The sequence below is a fragment of the Scyliorhinus canicula genome, chromosome 9, assembly GCF_902713615.1.
Source record: "Scyliorhinus canicula chromosome 9, sScyCan1.1, whole genome shotgun sequence".
NCBI classification, from domain to species: domain Eukaryota; kingdom Metazoa; phylum Chordata; class Chondrichthyes; order Carcharhiniformes; family Scyliorhinidae; genus Scyliorhinus; species Scyliorhinus canicula.
Genome location: NC_052154.1, coordinates 130,440,070 through 130,459,104, shown reverse-complemented (window position 1 = coordinate 130,459,104; position 19,035 = coordinate 130,440,070). Strand labels below are relative to the sequence as shown.

The 19,035-nt window shown below is 51.7% G+C and overlaps 1 protein-coding gene across 1 annotated transcript in view; it reads left to right on the top strand.

Moving 5' to 3' along the window:
- The window catches only part of LOC119971691 (sodium/hydrogen exchanger 10-like), a 730,493-nt gene that overhangs the window by 649,215 nt on the left and 62,243 nt on the right, over window positions 1-19,035 (top strand). Inside the window, exon 22 of the mRNA XM_038807592.1 lies at window positions 13,307-13,498. Within this exon, the coding sequence (XP_038663520.1) occupies window positions 13,307-13,498 (192 nt within the window). The remainder of the gene's footprint in view (window positions 1-13,306; window positions 13,499-19,035) is intronic.

Genomic DNA, 19,035 nt, shown 5'->3' with positions numbered 1-19,035 from the left:
ATTCATATAGACTTAACCCGTTACAATTGGCAGAGGTTAACAAAGAAATTGACAGTATGCTTAAAAATGGCATAATTGAAAGGGGTTGCATCCAATGGAGCTCACCCATCGTGATGGTACCTAAACCAGACGGTACCCAACAGTTGTGTGTGGACTATATAAAAGCTAATGCAGTTACAAGAACGGACTTTTATTCTATCCCACATTTGGAGAATTGCATTGAGAAGGTGGCAGAATCCGCTTTTATTTCCAAATTGGATTTACTTAAAGGTTACTGGCAGGTACCTTTATCCGAAAGGGCGAAGGATATTTCAGCTTTTGTGACTCCAGATAGTATATACCAATTCAAAGTTATGCCAGTTGGCATGAAAAACACCCCAGCCACATTTCAACAGTTAACTAACAAAGTCGTAAGGAAGGTAATGCTTGAGCGGAGTCGGGGAGAGGGCGGGCTGGCGCTGCCAAATTTTAGGAACTATTACTGGGCGGCTAATATAACCATGATCAGGAAGTGGGTGGTGGGGGAGGGATCGGTATGGGTGCGTAATGGCCGGATTCATGTAAGGGCACCAGTTTGGGGGCATTGGTAACTGCGCCTCTGCTGTTCCCGCCGGCATGGTACTCCACATGTCCAGTGGTGGTGGCGGCCTTGAGAATTTGGGGCCAGTAGAGATGGCATGTGGGAGCGGTGGGAGCATCGGTCTGGGCCCCAATCTCTGATAATCACCGGTTTGCTCCAGGGAGTATGGACGGGGGGTTCCGGTTATGGCGGAGAGCGGGGGTTGAGAGGATGGGGGATATGTTCATAGAGGGGAGCTTTCTGAGTATGAAAGCGTTGGAGGAAAAGTTTGGGTTGGTGAGGGGAAACAAATTCAGGTATCTGCAGGTGCGGGACTTCCTTCGTAAACGGGTGTCAACCTTCCCGCTCCTACCGCTAAGGGGGATTCAGGACAGGGTAGTTTCCAGAGGGTGGGTAGGAGAAGGGAGCGTCTCGGACATTTATAAGGAGCTTATGGGGGTTGGAGGAGATGCAGACCGCAAGTGGGAGAAGGAGCTGGGAGGTGAGATAGAGGATGGTCTATGGGCAGATGCGTTCAGTAGAGTCAACAATTCCGCAACATGTGCCAGGCTCAGCCTGATACAATTTAAGGTTGTTCACCGGGCTCACATGACAGTGGCCCGGATGAGCAGATTCTTTGGGGTGGAGGACAGGTGTGCAAAATCTGCGGGAGTACCGGCGAACCATGTCCACATGTTTTAGACATGTCCAAAGCTTAGGAGATTTTGGCAGAGGTTTGCGGATGTCATGTCCACGGTGTTAAAAACATGGGTGGCGCTGAGTCCAGGGATGGCGATTTGTTGGGTGTTGGAAGACCCAGGAATCCAGGAGGAGAAAGAGGCAGACGTTCTGGCCTTTGCTTCCCTGGTAGCTCGGAGATGGATACTATTTGCATGGGGCGACTCAAAGCCCCCGAAGTCGGAGACCTGGCTATCGGACATGGCTAGCTTTCTCTGTTTGGAGAAAACCAAGTTCGCCTTGAGAGGGTCACTGTTAGGGTTCACCCGGAGGTGGCAACGTTTCGTCGACTTCTTTGCGGGAAATTAATTGTCAGCAGACGGGGACGGAGGGGGGGGGGCGGGGGGGGGGGGGGAGTAGTTTAGATTATAGTAGGGGGTCAATAAGGGTGCAACCTGTACAAGAGGTAAATGGCTTTTGCACTATGTTCATGGTTTCATATATATTGTTTATTTTGTTGTTGTTACTATACCAAAAATACCTCAATAAAATGTTTATCAAAAAAAAACTAACAAAGTAATTTCAGGATGACCCAATTGTGTGGTCTACATCGACGATCTGGTAATTTTCAGTCGGACATGGAAAGAACATTTAAAGCATCTGATGGAGTTATTCGATCGACTTCAGGAAGTGGGTTTGATGGTAAACCTAGCCAAAAGTGAATTTGGAAAAGCCCAAGTCACTTCCCTTGGCCATACAATCGGACAGGGATGTGAAACCAAAAGTGACTGGGGAGTTTTCAATACCCTCGGCACAAAGGGAAATAATGCAATTTTTTGGCATGAGTGAATTTGATCAAACATTTGTGCAAACGTTTTGTTGCATGGTTGCTCCACTGATGGACTTGCTGAAGAAACGTTGAAAATTTCAGTGGACAGCAGAGTCTGAACAGGCATTTGACTGCCTGAAAGCTGTGATAACCATAGCTCCTGTGTTGGAGAATTACAAGGGACTCTGATCAGATTGAACTAAAGTATCTGACTTTAAAGAGAAATGCTGAGGCGTAGAGAAATGGATGGAGCGTGCAAAGACCTTCTTGTTCAAAGCGACTGTCAATCAAGAAGAATTCCAGTTGGAGGAAGAAGATCAAAAATGGACTGTTATTATTAAATGTTTGCGTGTATTGTTTTGTTCAAAGAAAACGCACATTCGTTGTCCATATTTCTTAAAGGAAAGTGAAAAGGTGAAAAATGAAACCATCTTGAAGTTGATGGTTTATTTTGTTTTCTTGGGGGGAGGTGTCATGTGAGAGTACCTTTAAGAAAAGAGTGTTTATAAAATAGTTGTACTGGATGTACCTTTAAGAAATGGATGTTTATTAGAGAGCTGCAGTGATGTCAGAGAGTGGGTGGAGCTGGGTTGTCTGTCTGCTTTACTTTTGTTTAAGGCTGTTTGCTACAGGGTGTGGTTAGTTTTGTTTTTGAGAGTGGGATAGCTGCAGGCAAAGCAAGGAGCTGCAGAAGGATCTCTCTGCAAACTAAGGACTGTCTCCAAATCAACTGGGTGATTTCAAAGTGCTGACTAATCTCAATAGTGAATTTAAACCTGATCTCTGTGTTAAAAGGGTCTTTTGTCTTCCGGATGTTCTTTGGGGATTTATTGGTGTTGATAGTTGTTAAGATGCTTACTGTGGGTTTATAAAGTGTTAACTGGTTTCATAAATAAACATTGTTTTAATTTGAAGGTACTGTAAAGCTCTGTTGCACCACACATGTAGAGTGGACCGTGTGCTCCCATAACCACAATCTATTAGAGAGTTGTGGGTCAGGTGAACTCCATGATACACTTTAGGGTTCTCTAAACCCTGGCCCATAACAACACTGAATTTTCCACCTTCGGATGCTCCGTTTTGCCAGCAGTCCGGGGGTTTCCCGATGGCATGGGGGTGCCCCACAATGGGAAACACCATTGACCAGCCAGCGATACGGAGAATCCCAACTGCGTGCTGAACCAGAAATCTGACGGGACAGAGAAACCCGCACAACATAGAACATACAGTGCAGAAGGAGGCCATTCGGCCCACCGAGTCTGCACCAACCCACTTAAGCCCTCACTTCCACCCATTCCCCTTAACCCAATAACCCCTCCTAATCTTTTTGGTCACTGAGGGCAATTTATCATGGCCAATCCACCTAATTCGCACATCTTTGGACTGTGGGAGGAAACCGGAGCACCCAGAGGAAACCCACGCAGACACGGGGAGAATGTGCAGACTCTGCACAGACAGTGACCAGTGGAAATCGAGCCTGGGACCCTGGCACTGTGAAGCCACAGGGCTATCCACTTGTGCTACCGTGCTTATATAGTTGCCTGTTTCATCCAATGGACTGTGTTATTCAATAGTTCTCCATATAATCTGACAAAACACAATTTCACCTTTGCATAAAACTTAAGAAATAGGCAAAGATGTATATCATATAATCCTTCAAGTCTGCTCTGTCATCCAATATGATTATGGCTGATCTTATACCTCAACTCCATTTTACCGCACTCTCTCATATCTAATGACCAAAAATCTGTTTATCTTAGTCTTGAAAATGATGGAACATTCATAACTCCGTCGGAGTAAACAATTCCAAAGATTTGCAACTCTCTGAGTGAAGAAATTTTTCATCTCACTCCAAAATGATCAACTCCTTATGTCAAGACTCTGGGCACGATCTAGCTGGTTATATCACGGGATTCCAAAATTGGAACCGCGCCGGGCAGCAATTGGTTTTCAATCTAACCGGCCTGCTCCCTTTGGCAGGATCCGGATCCCACTTGTGTGGTGAGAAACCAATAATCACAAATTAAAGCCAATCTCCATCATATTAACAGGAAGGACTCCCTATCTAACGGCCTCCCATGATCTAACCGGCTCCCCAGCAAGAGGTCACGCTGCCGCCATTTGGCACACCTATTTAAAAGCATGAAGCTAGCGAAAAGGCTGCTGGTGGGGATCAGAGAGGGTGAATAGCCATCTTGGAAAATGGACAGTCAGCCCAGGGGCATTAGGTCTGTAGCCCCAGTGCTTGGGTGGGAGGGTGCTCCCTGGGGGAGGATGGGCCCAGTTGGGCTTCGGTTGCCATCGGTGGGGGGTTGCCACTGGGGGGGGGCCGAGGGACTCAACATGCCATCCCCCAGATCATGTATACCATATGAGGGCCAACTTCAGCTTCTGCCTGTCCGTCCCACCGAACACCTCCAAGATGGAGCCCCATCCATGGTAATAAGGTCACTTTAACCCCCACTTACTATGGCGGCTTCTGGCTGCAAGGCTATCGCTAATAGGGAATTGACAATGCTAATAATGTGAGCAGTTCACAGTTCCGAAGTAAATTCCACTATTGGGTAGACGTGCCACATTGCAGGCAGGTGTTGCTCTCTAGCATATCACCGGGGTGGCACGGTATCATGGTGTTTAGCACTGTTGCTTCATTGCGCCAGGGACTCAGGTTCGATTACCTGCTTGGGTCACTGTCTGTGTGGAGTTTGCACGTTCTCCCCGTATCTGCGTGGGTTTCCTCCGGGTGCTCCGGTTTCCTCTCACAAGTCCCAAATGACATGCTTGTTAGGTGAATTGGACATTCTGAATTCTCCCTGTGTACCCGAACTGGCGCCGGACTGTGGTGACTGGGGGATTTTCACTGTAACTTCATTGCAGTGTTAATGTAAGCCTACTGGTAACACAAATAAAGATTATTATTACCAATCAGACTATGAGGCCTGGACACTTTGTCTGAATACTGGAGGCTTCAACAGGGGCAGCAGCCAACAATCGAACACCCAAGTGCTGGGCCGCAGCACTGGGGATATTCCCGTGACCAGACACTGGGTGTGTGGATCAATATGAGGCCAGTCTCTGTGCTGATCCCGGCGGGGCTCTGGAGTCCATTGTGCAGGGCCTTGCTGTGTCCATGGGTGTGTTTGCACAGTGGGGTCCCTCAGGACAACAGGCTCGTTGATGGCACCCTGAGTGATGACAGAGAATATAAGGGTGGGGAGAGGCTTGGAGGATTTGAGGGTATCGGGTTCGGATCCATAACTGGTTGTTGTTCTCTCACCCTCTCCAGTTCCTTACAGGTATCATGGTATGGACGATATTATGGAACCCCCAGCAGCTTCCCCCACGGTGGTAGTGACGGTAGCAGTTCGGGCGGCCAGACGCTGGAAAAGGCAGCGGCAGCCGCGTCGTCAGAGGCTCGAGGCGGCAGGCCGCCCCACACCATGAGGACTCGGTCGCCCATCAGGCCAGGGAGGGACCCTGAGGGGGAGACCGGTGATGGCCCAAGATGTAAAGGCGTCACTGGTCATTTGAAGGCATGTGTCGCAGGAGGCTCCATCATGTGGACAGTGCGGCGCCTGTGCCGAGTCATTGTGGACCTGGCACCACATGGAGGAGGAGACCACCTGTTCCCAGTGGCCGTCAAGGTTACCGCGCCCCTGAACCTTTACACTTGTGTTCATTCTAGGGTTCGCGCAGGGACTTGTAAGGCATATCCTAAACTACAGCCCACAAGTGCATCCATGAAGTCACAGATGTCCTGTTTGCTCGGACAGCTGACTATATAAACTTGACCTGGACCAAGCCCATCAAGATACCCAAGCAGCAGGATTCTCCACCATCGGCAGGATGCCGCAGGTCTAGCAGATAATAGATGGCACGCATGTCGCCGTGCGCCCACCGGCCAGTCCAGGTTTAAGCTGAACGTTAAACCTGTGTGCGGTCAACACCTCAAGATCATGCATGTGTGCGCACGCTTCCCGGGGGTGTGCACAGCAGCTACATCCTGAGGCAGTTAGAGATCTCCGGCATCTTCGAGCGATACCCAGGATGACTGGTTGGCTCTTGGGGTACCTGCTTATATCGTAGCTAATGCAATGCCAGTGCAGGAGAATAAGCTATACCTGCTTATGTCCTGGCTAATGATGCCAGTGCGGAGGCAAGAGACTTATGGGGAGGCCCGGTATAACAAGGCCCATGTGGTCATCCGAGCTGTCTTTGAACAGTGCATCCAACTTCTGATGACTCGACCGCTCTGGTGGTGCACTCCCGTACACCCCACGGAGGGTCGCCTGCATTTTCGTGGTCTACTTTGCTCCCTACAACCTGGCACAGCAGCGGGGCGCGTGCTGGAGGTGGGGAGGTGGAACATGTAGCCACGTAAGAGGACAAGGAGGTGACAGACCAGGAGGGGCTAGAGGGCAAGCCCGGGGGAGGACCTGCGGGAGCAGCCAGTGGATGGAGGACAACCGGGGGCGAGGGTCCAGCATGCCTGGAGGGCCTGGGAGGCCCTCATCATAGCCTACTTCTCATAGGATGTGGCTTTGTCCGTCATCTCACCCCCTCCCTCCTTCCCACCCACTATCCCACCCTGCCCACTAATCCCTGCGCTCTCCCCCACAAATCGTCCTATTCCACCCTCCCAGGGTCTGTGTTACATCACTCCAGGGTGAGAGCCTGTGTGGGCACTGTCAGCAGATCAATATGCAAAGTAGAACGGTGATGGTAACCCACTGCGAGTTGAGCACTGGTGCTCCTCAATCTATGCCATAGTCGGACTCCTGCTGAGAGCATTCTCCCACCCATCAACTGCACCTGGTATGCCATGGGAGGCGGGGTGGAAGAGGGGCGGATTCAGGATCACCATGCACGGAGTGCGGTGGGGGAGCTGGGGCCAGAGAAGGATGGAAGGTAAATGGCAGAGCGGGGTCAGGCGTGCCCCCAGCGCGGAATAACGTGTCAGGGGCTTCACATGTCTCGAATTTTAATGCTTTATTAGTGTACAATCAAACCCCCGCCTCCCCTCCCACCCCCATTCCCTCATAGTGATCCTCAATCTTCTTAGCATTCCGCACTCTGCCGCTATGTCTAGGTGTGTCCCCAGAATGCACTTCAGAGGTGGAGGCAGTCTGCTGCTTACCGCACCCTCTGAGGCCCCGGCAGGTGTCCACTGGAGGGCCTGGGGTCGGAGGGCCTGGCTGACTTGCTGGTGGCACGTGCCTCGCAGTGCTACTCCGTTCCGCCCGCTGACCCCAAGATGCGTCGCCGTTCTGGGGATGGGGCTACTCCGGAGACCTGGTGACCGCTGTTGTCTCCGTGTGGCTCCGGATTGGCTTTCAGCACTTTCTCCTATAGGTCAGTCCCCATAGGGCCCTGAGGATCATCTCAGAGGAGCAACTGGATTGAGCTCCAGAGGCCCTTGCGCCATCTGGCTCCCCATTGTCTGCACTATGGTGTTGATGCCCTCAGTGATGCCCCTCTGTGACCGGGCCATGGTCTGCAGTGCCTCGCTAATGTTTACCTGTGTCTGGGACAAGTACATCTGTGATTAGAACATGCTCTGAAGTGCCTCGGCATTGCCCACCTGAGACAGGGTGGCAAGTCTCTGCCTCCGACCCAGTTCGGGTCCAGAAGCAGGAGGCTTGCTGTTTAGTGTATTAAAGCCTCAGTCATATTCATCACTTGTCATGTGTTATTGATGGTGTATCAATTTAATATACTAAACTCCAAAAGATGAACTCATCACTCAAGCCTGATCGCTTGGAGCTGGACCCACAGGCAGCCGACGCTACAGAAATGTTTGAACACTGGCTAAGCTGCTTCGAAGCGTACCTCGCATCCTTCACCGAAGTATTCACAGACCTCCAGAAGAAGAAGATCCTCCACGCACGGGTGAGCCCAAGAGTCTTTCTCCTCATCAGGGTCCGCCCCCTCGAACATGGAGGCAATAATGCTGCTAAAAGGACAACACGTGAAATCCATTAACGAGGTGTATGCTAGGCAACTCCTCGCCATGAGACGGCAACTCCCTGGGGAATCACTTGCAGAATTCCTGCGTGCTTTGCGCATACTCTGCTGGAACTGTGACTGCCGGGCGATATTGGCTACCCAGCACGCGGAGCTGCTGATCAGGGACGCTTATGTCGTGGGCATGAACTCTAACTATATCCGCCAGCTATTACTAGAAGAGGGGACACTCGGCCTCCCAGAGACAGTACAACTCTCCAACTCACTGGAGGTGGCCTCCCAGAACATGGGGGCATACACCTCCGACTGCGCAGCACCCTTGTGGGCCTCGTGGGCGCAGCCATCAACCATGCAAGCCTGCATCGCGCAGCGGCCCACCAACGCCGGAGGCCCGATGTGCTACCTCTGTGGCCAGAGTAATCACCCCAGACAACACTGCCCGGCACGGAACGCAACTTGTAACGGCTGTGGGAAGAAGGGCCACTTTACAAAAGCCTGCCAGGCCTGATCCCGCCCTGATCCCAGCAGTGCTGCCTGCTGCCTGTCGCCCCCAGCTGCTGTGCCACCCGCCATGTGCGACCCGTGGGTGCCGCCATCTTTGCCGCTGTCTTCAATTTTGGCTGCCACATGCGACCCACGGGGGCCGCCATCTTGGACGCCATCGCCGATGCCACCCGCCACGCACGACTCATGGGAGCCGCCACCTTGGGACCACTCCGCAGCCTCCGGGAGCCCAGTTCGCCCGACCGGACGCTGGCCGCCGCTACCTCTGACCGGCCTACCGACCGCCTTCCAAAGCTCGCCTCCATCACGCTTGACCAGTCCCGGCCGCACCACCTCGCAAAGTCCACGATGACCGTCCGGATCAACGGGCACGAGACAGCCTGCCTTTCCGTCTCTGGGAGCACAGACAGCTTCATACACCCAGATATGGTAAGGCGCTGCTCCCTCTCAATCCTACCCGCGACCCAGAAAATCTCCCTGGCTTCCGGATCCCACGAAGTAGAAATCCAGGGGTACTGTGTTGCTGTACAAGGCGTAGAGTACACTAACTTTAAGCTCTATGTCCTTCCCCGTCTCTGCGCTGCCCTATTACTGGGGCTCAACTTCCAGTGCCATCTCCAGAGCCTTACCTCAAAGTTCGGCGGACCCCTGCCCCCCCTTCACCGTCTGTAGCCTCGCGTCCCTTAAGGTCGCCCCACCCTCCCTCTTCACAAACCTCACCCCGGACTGTAAGCCCATCGCTACCAGAAGAAGACGCTACAGTGCCCAGGACAGGGCCTTTATCAGGTCGGAGGTACAGCGACTCCTCTGAGAGGGGATCTTTGAGGCTAGTAACAGCCCCTGGAGAGCCCAAGTGGTGGTCGTCAAGACTGGGGAGAAACACCAGATGGTCATCGATTACAGCCAGACCATTAACCGATACATGCAGCTCGATGCGTACCCCCTCCCCCGCATATCTGAGATGGTCAATCAGATTGCGCAGTATCGAGTCTTCTCCATAGTCGACTTGAGGTTTGCGTAGCACCAACTCCCTATCCGCCTGGTGGACCGCCAATACATTGCCTTCGAGGCAGATGGCCGCCTCTATCACTTCCTCAGGGTCCCCTACGGCGTCACCAACGGGGTCTCGGTCTTCCAAAGAGAAATGGACCAAATGGTTGACCAGTACGGGCTGCAGACCACGTTCCCGTACTTGGACAATGTCATCATCTGCGGCCATGACCAGCAGGACCATGACGAGAACCTCTGGCGCTTCCTCCACACCGCTAAACTCCTGAACCTAACCTATAATAGAGAAAAATGCGTCTTCCGCACAACCCGCCTAGCCATCCTCGACTAGGTCGTGGAACACGGAGTCCTGGGGCCCGACCCCGACCGCATGCGCCCCCTCCTGGAGCCCCCCCTCCCCCACTGCCCCAAGGCCCTGAAGAGATGCTTGGGGTTCTTCTCTTACTATGCCCAATTGGTCCCCAACTATGCGGACAAGGCCCGTCCACTGATCAAATCCACCATTTTTCCCCTGACGGCTGAGGCCCGACTGGCCTTTAATCGCATCAAGGCAGATATTGCCAAAGCCGCGCTGCACGCTGTGGACGAGTCCATCCCATTCCAAGTGGAGAGCGATGCGTCGGACTTTGCTCTGGTTGCTACACTTAACCAAGCAGGTAGGCCCGTGGCTTTCTTCTCCCGTACCCTCCATGACTCCAAAATTCGACACTCCTCCATCGAAAAGGAAGCCCAAGCCATCGTAGAAGCTGTGAGACATTGGAGGCATTACCTTGCCGGCAGGCGATTCACTCTCCTCACTGAACAACGGTCGGTTGCCTTCATGTTCAATAACACACAGTAGGGCAAGATTAAGAATGACAAGTTTCTGAGATGGAGGATCGAGCTCTCCACCTACAGCTATGATATCTTGCATCGACCCGGGAAGCTCAATGAGCCACCAGATGCCCTCTCCCGCGGAACATGTGCCAGCGCACAGGTAGACTGACTCCGGACCCTCCACAACGACCTCTGTCACCTGGGGGTCACCCGCTTTTTTCACTTCAGCAAGGCTCGCAACCTGCCTTACTCCATCAAGGAGGTCAGGTCCGTGACTGCCAGGTCTGCACGGAGTGCAAACCGCAGTTCTATCGGCCAAACAGAGTGCACCTGGTAAAGGCCTCCCGACCCTTTGAGCGCCTCAGCATCAACTTCAAAGGTCCCCTCCACTCTACTGGCCGTAACGTGTACTTCCTCAACATTGTTGGCGAGTACTCAAGATTCCCCTTCGCCATCCCCTTCTCTGACATGACCTCTGCCTCCATCATCAAGGCACTGCACAGTCTTTTCACCCTGTTCGGCTTCCCTGCCTACATCCACAGTGATCAGGGCTCCTCCTTTATGAGCGACGAGTTGCGTCAGTTCCTGCTCAGCAAAGGCATCGCCTCTAGCAGGACGACCAGCTATAACCCCCGGGGAAATGGACAGGTGGAGAGGGAGAACGCGATGGTCTGAAAGGCCGTCCTTCTGGCCCTACGGTCTAGAAGTCTCACAGTCTCCCATTGGCAGGATGTCCTCTCCGACGCGCTCCACTCCATCCGGTCGCTCCTGTGTACAGCCACCAACGAGACACCTCATGAACATATGTTTGCCTATCCCAGGAAATCCATCTCCGGGGTCTCGCTTCCGTCCTGGCTGACAGTCCCAGGGCCCGCCCTTCTCCGGCAGCATGCGAGGAGCCATAAAACCGACCCCATTGTCGTGAAGGTCCTGCTCCTCCATGGCAACCCACAATATGCCTACGTGGCACACCAGGACGGGCGGCAGGACACGGTCTCCCTTCAGGATTTGGCACCTGCAGGTTCCGCAGCGACCATCACCACCACCCCCCACCCTATACCGTCTTCTCCCACCCCTGCCCACCTCCCTCACGAACTAACAACCGCAGGCCCACCGGCGACCAGCACCACCACCTCCGCCCATACACTCCCCCCCCCCCACCACCCCCTTCACCGACTCAACATCTGGGTGAAGAAGAAGAAGACAACATGCTCCCGGATGCGCAGGTCTCAACACCGCTGCCCACACCACAGCCGGGACTGAGGCGATCACGGCGGAAGGTCAAGGCCTCCGACAGACTCGACCTTTAAGACCACTTCACCCCGTCCGGACTTTTTTTTAAACGGGGTGAATGTGGAAAACCACGGTATTCAATTATATGGCATTGTGTTGTATTGTGCATGCCTCGGCTTGACCAGGCTGGCTCCGCCTGTGGCTCCTCCCCACGGGCTTATGTATAAAGGTGGCAAGTCTCCACCTCCGACCCAGTTTGGGTCCAGAGGCAGGAGGCTTGCTGTTTAGTGTATTAAAGCCTCAGTTACGTTCATCACTCGCTGTGTGTTATTGATGGTGTATCAAATACATTTAGTTCCCTCATCCAAATCATTAATATATAATGTGAACAATTGAGGTCCTAGCATAGATCCCTGTGGTACCCCACAAGTCACTGCCTGCCGATCAGATAAAGACCTATTTATTCCAACTTTTTGCTTTCTATTTGCTAACCAGCTTTCTATCCATCTCAAGACACTACTGGCAATTCTATGCTTTAACTTTTCATAATAATTTCTATGTGAGACCTTGTTAAAAGCTTTCTGAAAGTCGAAAAAAGCCATATCCACCGGTTGCATCTTCAAAGAATTCTAGTATATTTGTCAAGCATGATTTCCCTTTCGTAAATCCATGCTGACTTTGTTTGATTATGCCACTGCTTTCCAAATGTTGTGCTCAGAAATCCTTGATAATGGACTCTAGCAACTTCCCTGCTACCGACGTTAGGCTCACTGGTCTATAGTTCCCTGTTTTCTCTTTACCTTTTTTGAATAGCGGTGTTATATTAGTAACCTCCAATCTGTAGGAACCATTCCAGAGTCCAAAGATTTTCGGAAAATGGCCACCAATGGTGGTCTCTCATGACTCCCATGAGAGACTCCCTATGAGAGTCCCTGTGAGAGATCCCATCAGAGCCCCACTATGAGAGACTCCCATAAGAGGCCCCCGTCAGAACCCTCCATATCAGAGACCCCCCATATCAGTCACCCCTGCCTGGAAGCTAAAGCGCAGTCCAGGCAGAAACTGAAAAATCACTGCTTTTTCATTTACCAGTCACTTACACTGGCTCGTGATCATGGCTCGGCACAACATTGAGGGCCGAAGGGCCTGTTCTGTGCTGTACTGTTCTATGTTCTATGTTCTACACCTGCTGCCTCAGGCAGAAGTGTGGGGGTCTCTCCTTTGGGGGGCTCTGATGGATGGCTCTCTTGGGGGTCTCTCATGGGGGGGTAGGTGGGGGATTCTCATGGGGGGGATAGGTGGAGGGGGGACAGGATCAGCTTTATGGGGGTGCCTGCCAATGGCTGCTAGGGTTGGGCTGCCCGCTCAAAAAAGGTGGCGCAATACGGGTGTTCTATCTAAATCAGGCAGGGTCCCCACCATGCATAAATTTTCATGGCCAAGGAATAGTACATGTTTGACGCTCCCAATGTCAGCAGGGACCCGGAGTGATTCAGTTGCAGCGGGAGAACTCGGTCTTCAAAACAGAGAATCTAGGCCGAGTATCTGAATTAATATCTCAGGTAACTGATGGAGCATATTTCGGTGCCATGAGAGATCACTGGGAGTTGCACCCATTGCCAAATCATTAACTGTACATGCATGTATTTTTGGTCTTTTTACTTGTTCTTATTGTCAAAAATTATAAATTAGACTGTTTTCCCTATGTTTAATAGTTACATGGTGTCAAACCATCACTTGGAACCAGCAGCAAAGGCATGGATATAGACGAAGATGATGAATTACAATCAGGTCAAAGCAGGCCCGCATTCACTGATTACAGGACCAGTGGTGCGATTATTGGAGAACTAAACTGCCTAACTCAGCAAAGGATGGAAGTAACTGTTACCTGTGAAACTGTAGCACAGGTCAGGAACAAAACCGGTTTTACTGCCAACAATAACATTTAATAATATAATAATATCACCCATTTTCAATACTTAAACTAACAGATGGTTTTCATTTCAGTGAAAACATATTTGAACAAATGCCAAACCAAAAATTGTTACTTGTGTTATTATGTAAATGCATTTGTATGACATTTCTTTGAGTGAAAGAATTACAATGTTGACATCAAGTAAAAGCTAAGTTGTCTGAGAAATTGTACTTTAATATATTTATGGGGGTGGGTTTTCTGCTGCCCACCGCCAGTAGTGGGGTTCCCTGTCCGACGGAGAATCAAGCGTTAGGCTCAAATCCTGTTCCGCTACTCCGGTCACCTGCCGGCAGCGGCAGTGAGTGACGTGCTCCGCGCCTGCAGAAGGATGCAGTTGGGTAATTTGCACCCATTTACGTCCGATTAATGGCTGGAAGCCGGATTCTCCATATCCCCATGATTCTTCAGGCCTCTCAGCCGGGATTCACATGGGTGTGGATTGGTGCAGGTATTTCCAAGCGTGGCCCTGACATGGTGGACGCCGCAGTGGGTCAAAGCGGTGTGTATAATGTACATTACATTGGAGGGATCCCCACAACACAAATCCTCCCCCCACCAGCCCCCAACAGAGATGCCCCATCAGGCCCAAAACAGAGAACCCCCCATCAAACCCCATCGGGCAGGAGATACAAAAGTCTGAGAACATGCACGAACAGACTCAAAAACGGCTTCTCCCCGCTGTTACCAGACTCCTATAAACGACCCTCTTATGGACTGACCTGATTAACACTACACCGATGTATGCTTCACCCGATACCGTTGTTATATAGTTACATTGTGCATCTTGTGTTGCCCTATTATGTATTTTCTTTTCTTTTCTTTTCATGTACTTAATGATCTGTTGTGCTGCTCGCAGAAAAATACTTCTCATGTACCTCGGTACACGTGACAATAAACAAAATCCAAATCCAAACCGTCACAGAGACCCCCCCCCCCCCTCACCTCACGTCGCATCAGAGACCCCTGCCTGTAGCTGAAGAGCAGTCCAGGCAGTACATTGAAAAATCACTTTCCACTTACTTCTGCTGCCTCAGATAGAGCTGTTCAAAGGAGCAGCTGTTACAAGCGTCAGAAGCTTCCTTGGAAGCTGCGGGCTCAGTCCTGCACCACCACAGTTGGGGAAGGGTCGATCCATAGGCAGGGGGGGGCTGTAGGGTGCTGGTCTGGGGCGAGTGAGCCGGCCAAAGGGGGGACACTGTTTCGCAGGCTGGGTCCGCGAGCTGCCGCTATGTAGCACGGCGCAGCCGCTGCAGGCCGCCGCCACGCGCATGCACAGCCACGGACCCTGCAATTCTTCAAGCTGTATCGGCAGCTAAAGCCGAGTGCTCTAGGCTGCCGGCATACTAGGCCCCAGCAAAAGGGGGATCAGTGGCCGTTTTACGCCATTTTTTCTGGCGTAAAACGCACCATATCCATGCCGGCGTGGGGACATGGCCCCAGAATCGGAGAATCCAGCCCTGAGTTTTGACACCGCGGCAGGATTTGCAGAGTTCTACAACAGCAAATCTAGCACTGCACCTGGCCCAATTCAACGACTGTTCAGGGGCTAGCACTGGCGCCATGTGGAACGCAATCGATTCTAATGAGAAACAGTGCGGGATTCACCGGGTTCGCAATTGACACTCAGGAGGCCGACTAGCTTCACTCCCCACACACACCAGCAATAAGATGTCAGCGAGGAGAGCAGCAGTGTAGTAATCCACGGGAGGCAGGAGTTCCGTCACCACACCAATATTTATTTACAATAACGATATTACAGGAGCAGCTACAAACAATGCTGCTAGCAGTCCAGTCAACTTAAGACTGGCTCACAAAGCCTACACAGGTGTTTATATGGGCCCCCTCAATGAGCTATCATTGAGGGAGCTCATACTCCAATTGGCCAACCAATAAAGCCAATTGGAGTTCATTACACCCCTCCCCCCCAAGGTCCGAGGAATTCCTGCCAGCTGGCATTCCTCTGAGCTTCTTCCTGCTCCTCATGTCTGGGTCTGGGCACCTCTGCGTCGTCCGCCGGGTCATTCTCCGAAGTGGGCGGGGTGTACCTTATAGGTGCCCGTCTTTTCCTTGACGACCTCCTTGGAAGTTGTTCTTCCTCCTCCTCAGGGAGAGGTGTCGCGGCGGCCTCATCAAATGTGTCCATCTCCGACTCTGATGACTGGATGACGGGGTCTGGAGAAATTGTTCGGGGCTGGGGTGTGGGTATCCTTTCCGTCTGGGCTATCCCAGCTTGAAGCGGTCCTGCTTCGCCTGCCTCCAGGTGTGGTTCCGCTGCCCTTATTTGGTCTAGGTGTTTCTTCAGCACCTTACCTCCTATCGAAACCTCATAGGATTTGGGACTCTACCGTGCCTTTGACCCACGTTGGTCCATTCCCATAATTCTTGACCCAAACCGGTGCCCCCACCTGGAAATTTCTCTGCTGCCGACTATTATCATGCCCCCTGCGTTGGGCCTCCTGTTGTTTCTCCACTTTCCCCGTTAAATTTGGGAAAAGGAGACTCAGCCTCGTTCGCAGCTGCCTTCCCATTAAGAGTTCAGCTGGTGGTATGCCCGTTGTGGAATGCGGTGTAGTCCTGTAATCAAACAGCCAGCGGGAGAGCTTTGTGTCTATTGACACTGCCGGCTGCTTCTTGAGTCCCGCTTTAAGTGTCTGGACCGCTCTCTCTGCCAGGCCATTGGTCGCTGGATGGTAAGGGGCCGTTTTGATGTGACGGACTCCGTTTTCCTTCAGGAATTTTCCAAATTCCCCACTTGTGAATGCCGTTCCGTTGTCCGACACCAATACCTCCGGAAGTCCATGTGTTGCAAACGAAGCCCTGAGCTTTTCAATTGTCGATGCTGTGCTTGCCGCGTTTACCCGGTGGACGTCTAACCATTTGGAGTGGGCGTCTACTATCACCAAATACATTGAGCCCATGAAAGGGCCGGCGTGGTCAATATGCAGGCGGGTCCACGGTCTGCCTGGCCATTCCCATGGGTGCAATGGCGCCGCTGGTGGCACTCTTTGCCCCTGTTGGCACTCCTGGCACCAACGTACCAAGGCTGCTATGTCTGTGTCCAAACCTGGCCACCAAACGTAGCTTCGAGCTAGCATCATTTTAGCCACCCCTGGTGATGTAATGTCCGTGATGTAACTCAGTTAAGATTGCCTGACGGCCCTGAGCTGGGACTATTACCCGGGCTCCCCATAATAGGATACCGTCTTCTACGGTTATTTGGTCCCTTCTGCTCCAGTATGGGTGCATCTGGGGCTCCACTGGTCTTTCCAGTTCCCCTGTTAGCAGTAAATGCTTCATCTTGGCTAAAACTGGGTCTTTTTGCGTCCACAACCGAATATGGTGTGCGTCTACTGGTAGGGTGTCCAAAAAATTGAGAGTCATTACTGTCTCCTCTACTTTTGGTATTTGCGGCGGAGTGTCCGGGAGGGGAAGTCTGCTCAAAGCATCTGCATGTGCTACTCACGTTCCCGGTCTGTGCTCCAGAACGTATCTATACGCCGCCAGTAGCAACGCCCAGTGTTGGATTCTAGCTGATGCAATCGGGGGTATTGACTTGTCTTTTAATAACCCTAATAGCGGCTTATGGTCCGTCACTATGGTGAATTTCTGCCCGTACAGATACTGGTGAAATTTATTTACTGCGAATATCACCCCCAGTCCTTCCTTCTCGATTTGGGCGTACTTCCTCTCATCCATCGCCAAGGTCCTCGAAGCATAGGCTATTGGCCGTTCTTCCCCATTCCTTCCTCTATGGGCTAAGACGGCTCCTACCCCGTAGGGGGATGCATCACAAGTGACCACCAACTCCTTCCTTCGGTCATAATGCTTTAGGACATTTTCGGATGACAGCTTTTCCTTAATGTCCCTAAATGCTCGGTTTTGGCGGGCGGACCATTTCCATTCTTGCCCCTTTTTTAGTAGCTGGTGGAGGGGTTCTAGGGTGGATGCATTATTTTCAATAAATTTTCCATAATAGGTTACCAACCCTAGAAATGATCGTAACTCCTGGACCGTGTATTTTTGGAGTACTCCACTCAACTGCCCGCTTCCACTCTGGAAAATTTTCATCCAATCTAATTTTAGGTCTTTCAGCCAGTTTCGTCCAATTAAGCTCGGTCCGGAGCCCTCTACTATCGTCAACAGTAATCTGAGCAATTGTTTCTCATATTCCACGGGTACATGAGTCGTGCCTAGAACCTCCAGGGGTTCCCCCATGTAGGTTTTAAGTTTCGTCAATGTTTTTGTTAGGTTTAGTGGCTGGAGTCCATCTTTGATTTTTCTAAATGCTGCCACTCCCATTACTGATACGGCCGCACCCGTGTCTATTTCCATTATTGTCGGCCGCCTGTTCACCAGTGGGGTAATCTTAATGGGTTCTGCTTTCTTCGTTGCAATATTATATAATTGTTCCCCTTCGGAGGAGGATGGGGCATCTAGGTTGTGTACTTCCCTGCGTCCCCACCTGCTATTCCTCTTTTGCCACCTCCTTCTAGGGTTTCTGTCGCTGTTACCCCACTCTGTCTGGTGCCAGAAACGGTCCTTCTCTGTTAGGGAAGCCTCAGCCGGTACTTCCCTCTGTCTCCAGTTAGACCTGGCAGACTTGGGGGCCGTTCTGGGGTTTTCCTTTTTCCCTCTATTCCTCAGGTTTTTCCTGAGAGCGGCTATCTGGTAGCAGGACCCGTTGTGGTAGTCCCTCTCACAGGTATCTACCTCCATTGGCGTGCCCTGTAGTTCCTGCGCCCCACTTGCTGCCTTTTCTAGGGACAGTGCGAGCTGTAACGCCTGCCTGCAGTCTAGCTCCGTTTCTGCCAACAGCCGTTTCTGTATTGTGAGGTCGTTTATACCACACACCAACCGGTCCCGAAGCATTTCATTTAGCGTCGGGCCGAACTCACATTTTTCCACCAGCCTTCTCAGGCGGGTCAAGAAATTTGTGACTGACTCCCTGCCTTCCCGCTTCGCTGTGTAGAATCTGTACCTACGCAAAATGAGGTGTGGTTTTGGGTCGCAGTGCTCTTTCACCAATTCCGTTACTTCTTGGAAAGTTTTCGTGTCCGGCGCATCGGGATAAGTCAGACTACGTATAATGGCGAAAGCTGAGGGTCCGCACGCCGACAGCAGGATAAGCCATCTCCTTTCGTCCGTCAGTATATCATTTGCCCGGAAGAAGTAACACATTCTCTCCACATACTGGGGCCAGTCCTCAATAGCCGGGTCGAATGCCTCTAACCTCCCAAAAAACGGCATTTTTAAAATGGCAAGGCTTACCCTCCGAGTGCGGCAGCTGGTGTCCGCAAAATTCTTAGTTTACCTCGTCGCCACTGTAGTAATCCACGGGAGGCAGGAGTTCCGTCACCACACCAATATTTATTTACAATAACGATATTACAGGAGCAGCTACAAACAGTGCTGCTAGCAGTCCAGTCAACTTAAGACTGGCTCACAAAGCCTACACAGGTGCTTATATGG